Source organism: Nicotiana tabacum, chromosome 1 (assembly GCF_000715075.1).
Source record: "Nicotiana tabacum cultivar K326 chromosome 1, ASM71507v2, whole genome shotgun sequence".
Taxonomy (NCBI): Eukaryota; Viridiplantae; Streptophyta; class Magnoliopsida; order Solanales; family Solanaceae; genus Nicotiana; species Nicotiana tabacum.
In genome coordinates, this window is record NC_134080.1 from 87349606 (window position 1) to 87356746 (window position 7141).

Here is a 7141-nt window from a genome sequence, read left to right on the forward strand (position 1 = left end):
AAGATGGTATTTCTAAAGTTTAAAGATCAAATTCCCTCAATGGAGGACATTCCGCCAGTAGGCATGACCAAGATGGTTCCTAATACAGTAGTATCCATCACAAAATCAACACAATTCACTTTCATGCAGATGTTACCATCCTCAACTATGAAGAAGTCGACATAGAATCTACGCACCTCTGCCTCATACACTTTGGGGCTGTCACTTGTGAACAAATGTGTCCACTGTTGGAATTCACAGATGTCAGCCAGTTGGCGCATTCCTGACATGTCAAGAATATTAGGGGCAAATGTGCGTACCTATAGAACCTTCTGGTTTCTCAAATTTTCCCTTCCCACATCCTTGGCCACATTCACTTTGGCCTTCTTGGAGGAACCATGTTCCTCATTGGCCCCAGCCTTTCGCTTTATTGATTTTCTCACACTCTTCCCTATGTTTGTAGATTTCTTGGACACCTTCTCAGTAGACTCCTCAGCCACTCTTTCACCAGACTCCTCAACTCTCTCTCACCAGATTTCTCAACTACTTTCTCACAAGATTTCCCCCTCAACATTGCTCAAACCCATCTCACTCACAGATGACTGTTTCTTGGACTTTGGAGCTGGAAGTTTCTTTGAGGACTTACGAACTAAGGAACCAGGTTCCTCATTCACCTCATCATCAATATTAACACCTAGTGTTGGAGGCACTACCTTCTCATTTACAACCTTTCCATCCTTTACCAATCTCCTCTTCTTCTTTTCTTCTTTGTTTTTCCTTTGACTCAAGAGCTTCCTTCTTCTACAACCTAGTAGTAGGTCTCTTAGGAATTGACTCCTAGGGAGTTTTCTTTCTACTCCTAGCACTAATGAAGCTCGCAAGAGCCACATTTTCATAGTCTTCTTCACTATCCTCATTCTCCTCCTCAGATAGAGATCTCATTTTAGGTACAACAATTGACAATGGCTCATCATAGAAATGATGAGAGGGAGCGGGATCTGTACTGACCTGGGGTTATTGTGGAGAACCATAGGTTTTATCCCATGTAGAAGCAGAGGGCTCCTCTTGGGTGGAAGGATCATGTCCCTCAGTTGGTTCCCTAGTAGTACTGTCAGGTGACAAAGTTTCAATAGGCACCAGTTCCCTGCCCTCTATGTGTGTACCATTATCTTCCCCCTGAGACCCATTGGTTTTAGACACACCCTCATAACCTCCAACCATACTTCCCTATGCAGCTATTGACAACATATTTTCTATAGCCTCTTGTTCTTGTAACTCTAAAGTAAACTCAAAAGGCATAGGAAGAGCATTACCTGTAGAATCGGACAGCATTCAAATCAAGTCCTTGGGTAGTCATTGCCTATTCATCACTATTAAGACCTACACCTTGTTGTATCTCAGAACTTTCTTCCACTAGTAGACTAGAAATTTCCTGATTTTCTTCTCCCTCCACTGTATCTTCTTCGACCATTTTTTCGGTGAGGCAGAAGGAGAGGTCATAGCCATACACTTCTTGGGAGTTGAAGTTTTATAACTCCTAGAAGAACTAGTACTTGATTGGGTTGGAGACGAGGCAGTGGGGGGTTGTGACTCTAGCTTAGGGTTTGGACTGGATGACATAGGGGTCGTAGACTCTATCACTAGTGATTTAACAGGTGAGGACGCAGTGGGGACGATGCTTGGAACGATTTTGGCTTCGGGATTTTCAGACATGGTGGAATGTAGTGAGAGTTTATGAAAGAATAGGGTATTTGGTTGTTGAAGAAAAAAGGGATTTTTGGCTTGTGATATGAGCAGTTATGAAAGTGACCGTTTTTGGATTTATTTAAAAAGGGTGAGGGACCAGTTAGGACTATCAATTTTTAGGTAAATGAGATGTTTCATAATGGGTAGGACGCGTGGGTTCAAGAAGCAGGAAAGATAGAAACTAACATTTTAATAACGTGGCATCGTATTAGCCGTTAAAAAGTTGTGCATGAGAGTATAGAGGAACTACTAACTTGTGTCAAGGGAACCAGGTTCCCTAACAGATTTTGTAATTGTGAGCCTCATCCTTTGACCAAAATGTGATACCAATAGCTACTTGTTTGCTCTGTAATAGTCATACGTGTCTCCCTGCAATGGTATAGATATGAGTTAGACTTTCCCAGCAAACACTTTTTAGCTATTTTACTTGTTCATTTCTTTCATAGCCAATCATCGAGGGACCAGGTCCTTATGTTGATTTCATCAACTCTAGTGCCAAGCGATTCTTTCCAAAGTTCTCTCTACTCAGTGCATTGGTGAAGATATCTGCAATTTGATCTTCTGTGCTGCAATACTTCATGCAGATGAGCCCTTTTTCAACATTGTCTCTGAGGAAGTGATGTCACACATCAATATGATTTGTTCTCTTATGTTGAACTGGATTCTTTGCCATGTTGAGATCACTGGTGTTGTCATATAGTAAGGGCACACAATTAGATAACACACCAAAATCTTCTAGCTGCTGGTGATCCACAACAGTTGAGCACAACAAGATGTCATGTATTTATCTTTTGCAGTTGAAAGAGCCACTGAGTTTTGTTTTCTTGTGCCCCATAAAATTAGACACGAACCTAGAAAATGTGCCATGCCAGAAGTAATTTTCCTATCCACCAGATAACCAGCATAGTTAGCGTTAGTATACCCTATTAAATAAAAATTATCACCTAAGGGATAGTAGAGAACCAGGTTTTGCGTTCCTTTGAGATACCTCAGAATTCTCTTAGCCGCCTTCAAAGGAGACTCCTTTGAATTAGATTGAAACCTGGCATAAAGTCCCACACTGAAAATGATATCTGGTCTGCTTGCTGTACGATACAGACGTGACCCAATGATACCTCTATACATGGTCTCGTTTACAAGAGAACCAGGTTCATCCATGTCCAGGCGAGTGGAAGTGGCAATGGGAGTATCAATGATTTTTGAGCTCTCCATCTCAAATCTCTTTGATATACTTCTGCTGACTTATCATTGTGCCCTTAGGAGTTTGGTTGACTTGTAGACCCAAGAAGATTCAATTCCCCCCCCCCCCATCATGATCATTTCAAATTCACTTGAGTTTTGCAAACTCCTCACACAAAGAATCATTTGTTGCTCCGAGGATGATGTCATCAACATAGACTTGCACAATGAGTAGGTTCCTCCCCTGTTTCTTTAGAAATAAGGTGTTGTCAATTTTTACTCTTGTAAAGCCATTTTCTAGAAGAAATTTGGATAGCCTTTTATACCATACACAAGGATCCTACTTCAATCCATATAATTTTTGTCAAGCTAAAACACGTGCTCAGGATACTCATGACGCTCGAAACCAGGCGGTTGCTTGACGAAAATTTCTTCTTTCAGAAAGCCATTTAGAAATGCACTTTTGACATCCATTTGAAACAATTTTAATTCTATATGATATACAAAGGCAATGAGGATTCTGATGGCCTCCATTCGAGCAACTGGAGCAAAAGTTTCATTATAGTCAATTCCTTCTTCCTGATTGTAGCCTTGAACTACCAGTTCCTACTGGGTTTTGTTCAGGAGGGACCTGATCATGCACTTGTTCACCAAGTAGCATGCAGTGTTGACTACCTCTACATAGAAACCTTTTGCAACACCACTATCAATCAGAATTGTCCTAGCCATGTCTTCGAGAGTCCTACTTTCCTCTCTACAACACCGGTTTGTTGAGGTGTGAGTTGAAATATTGTGACATACCATTTTCAGCACAAAACTCGTCGAAATTTGCATTATCGAATTCTGTTCCGTGATCAGATCTTGTACTCACAACATTATGGCTCATCTTTACTTGGATCTTCTTCACAAAAGAAGCAAACACTAAAAAAGTCTCATATTTGGTTCTGAGGAACAAGGTCCATGTGAATCTGGAGTAAACCACAATGACGAAAATGTATTTCTTTCCTCCTTTACTTGGCACTCTCATAGGTTCACATAGATCCATATGGAGGAGATCAAGTGGCCTTGATGTGCTTACTTCCTTTTTGGTTTTGAAGAAGGACCTGATCTGCTTTCCTTTTACACATGCCTCACATACCTTGTCATCTTTGAAGCTTGACTTAGCTAGTCCACGAACCAGGTCCTTCTTGACCAACTTGTTCAGCAATGTAAAACTTGCATGGCCCAACCTTCTATGCCACAGTTCGTCATCATCCACATCACTCAAACATGTGACATCTCCATTGTGTAGGGACTTAAAATCAGTGACATTTGCCATCAGGATCACTTCACAAGTCACAAGGTTTGTGGCTGTGTAGATTTTTGACACAAATTTCACCTTGTTGCCTTTGTTGCAGATCTGAAAAACACTTAGCAAGCTGTACTTCAAGCCATTCACGTAATACACATTCTCGATTGAGTGAGTGAGAGACTTTCCAATTCTTCCTACTCCCAGAATGTATCCCTTTTTTCCATTGCCAAAGGGCATACTCCCTCCTTGTAGGGCCTTGAGTGAAAGGAAGTTATTAGTGCTTTCAGTCATATGCTTTGAGCAACCACTATCCATATGCCATCTTTGGCTACTTCATTTCACTACTCCCTGCACAAGAGAATCAAGGATTAGACTTAGGAACCCAAACAAGTTTTGGTCCATTGTAATGAGGAAAAAGGTGAATCAAAGTTCTTTTTGTCCAAGCAGGCACCATACATTTTTTATATGAGGGACCAGGTTCTTTAGCGGTAGTTACTTTTTCAGCAAAAACTTTGTTTTTCTACTGGGACTGGAATATGGATTTACATGTTTCTTTGAAATGTTCAGTGTTACCATAGTGAGTGCAGAGCCAGTTATCAGGTACAGTAACGTACTTGCTATGCAGGTTGTAGGTTTTTTTCTTTTTGGAACATAGCATTGTTCCCCCCCATTATTCTTATACATAGCAGTGATTGCATTAGAGGACTAGGTCCACTTAAGAGATTTTTCTAGGTCATTCTTCACCTTACCTAGATCTTCCTGAAGTTGTTTGTTTATCTCAAGTTCAGGACACATACTATATTTCACTTATTTTAGCTCATTTTCAAGCCTAAGGTGTGCCTCACTTGCAACTTCTTTTCCTTTTGGGTATTTTTATGCCTACTTTCCCTTCTTAGTTCCTCAATTGTTTCCTTTATGTCTACAACTACTACCAATAGGTCATCTCTCTCATGCTCTATTTTTGCAACTCTCTTAGTCAAGATATGTTTTTCCCTTTTTAAACTCTCAATGGTATTTTTTAGATCAACAACAACCACTACAAGATCATATCTCTCGTGTTCTATTTCTCCTAGTTCCACAGTTAGCACAATTTTATCATTAATGAGACTGTGCTATGCATCAATTAAAATATTAGCCAAGGATATAAGCTTCTTTTGAGAATAGGACTTCAAATTTCTTTTAACATCCAGAAAGTTTACCTCATCATCATCGTCATCTTCCTCATCCTCATCTGATTTGGCCATTAGAGCAAAGATGGAATCATATTCAGTTGCTTCATTTTCTACTGCCACCATAGAGCTGTCACCTTGATAATCATCTTCTCCGGATTCTTTAGAGGAGTCTACCCGTGCAGCTAAATCTTGTTTCAGAACATTGTCAGCGACATCTTTTCTCTTGAATCTTTTGTTAGGAACCTGGTTCCTTTTGCCTTCTTTGTCTGGGTTGTGCTTGTACTGGTCTTGCTTATGGGGAGGGCAATACTTGATGAAATGTCTTGTCTTCCCGCATTTATGACATATGTCATACCCATCTTGGCTTGTTGGAACTGCCCCTCTTTGGAATACTCCCATTTCTGTGAACCATTTTCTAAAATCTCTTTGTTAGATGGGCCATATCAGCATCCTCACCACTTGAGTCGTTGTTGTCTATCTTGAGGACTAGGTTCTTCTCCCCTTTGGGCTCTCTTCTCTCATTATCCTTCTTCTTCTCCTCCTCCTTCTTCTTCTTCTTCTCCTTCTTTTTCTTCTCCTTCTTCTTCTTCTTCTTCTTCTTCTTCTTCTTCTCCTTCTTCTTCTCCTTCTTCTTCTTCTCCTTCTCCTTCTCCTTCTCCTTCTCCTTCTCCTTCTTCTTCTTCTTCCCTTCATCTTTTCTTCTTTTCTTCTTCTTCTTCTTCTTCTTCTTCTTCTTCTTCTTCTTCTTCTTCTTCTTCTTCTTCTTCTTCTTCTTCTTCTTCTTCTTCTTCTTCTTCTTCTTCTTCTTCTTCTTCTTCTTCTTCTTCTTCTTCTTCTTCTTCTTCTTCTTCTTCTTCTTCTTCTTCTTCTTCTTCTTCTTCTCATAATGGTGTTTTATGAGTGAAGATCTTTTACAGTGTGTGTTGATGCTTTGCCTCTGTGATGGCGTTTACCTTGCTTTCCTATGAACTATGTAGTACACTAAGTATTTTCCTGAGAAGTTTGTTCCTGGGAATGATTTCTCCGAGAGAGTGAAGCTCATTGATGATAGAAGTGAAGCAAGTGTGCATATCCTGAATGGACTCATCATCCTTCATCTTGAAGAGCTCATACTCAGTTGTTAACATGTCAATCTTCGACTGCTTGACTTGAGTTTTCCCTTCGGGTGCTATTTGGAGAGCTTCCCAGATCTCCTTAGCGGATTGACAAGCTGAGATCCTGTTGTATTCATCTGGTCCAATACCACAAACGAGAATATGTTTTTCTCGACAGCCTTGCAGTCAGCATCGTTGAACTCCTTTCTTGTTTTTTGGAACTGTCACTATTGGCTCACCAATGGTTTTCGTAGGAATGAAGGGGCCATCACAGATAACATCCCACAGTTCTAAATCTTCAGCCGTGATGAAATCATGCATCCTTGTCTTCCACCATCCATAGTATTGGCCGTTGAATCTTGGTGGTCTGTAGGTAGATTGGCCTTCTTCAAAGTTTGGCGGAGCAGCCATGATGATCCTTTCTAGGTGTTATCCTGATAGAAAGAACCTGCTTGATACCAATTGATAGAAACTAAGGGTCCACCAAACTATATAGAGAACCAGGTTGTAAGGCCCCAGAAAACTTCACTATGTAATTTAAGGTTTTGTGGTGTCAAGGTATGCTAATACATTGTATTTTCGGAGTTTTGGGTTGAACAATGCATTGGGAGTTGAAAATTTTCGTCACGGTTAGACCAAGCTATAGCTAGGCTGGACCAGGCTTTAGGCTGGCAAGGCCA

At 40.5% G+C, this 7141-nt stretch overlaps 1 protein-coding gene across 1 annotated transcript; it reads right to left on the reverse strand.

Moving 5' to 3' along the window:
* Positions 1 to 6329: 6329 nt before the first annotated feature.
* On the reverse strand, positions 6330 to 6782 carry LOC142162977 (uncharacterized). The gene is made up of 2 exons (XM_075220215.1): positions 6701 to 6782; positions 6330 to 6598 (listed from the first exon to the last, which is right to left on the reverse strand). Exons 1-2 carry the CDS (start codon positions 6780 to 6782, stop codon positions 6330 to 6332), a joined length of 351 nt encoding a protein of 116 aa, XP_075076316.1.
* Between the last annotated feature and the right edge of the window lie 359 nt (positions 6783 to 7141).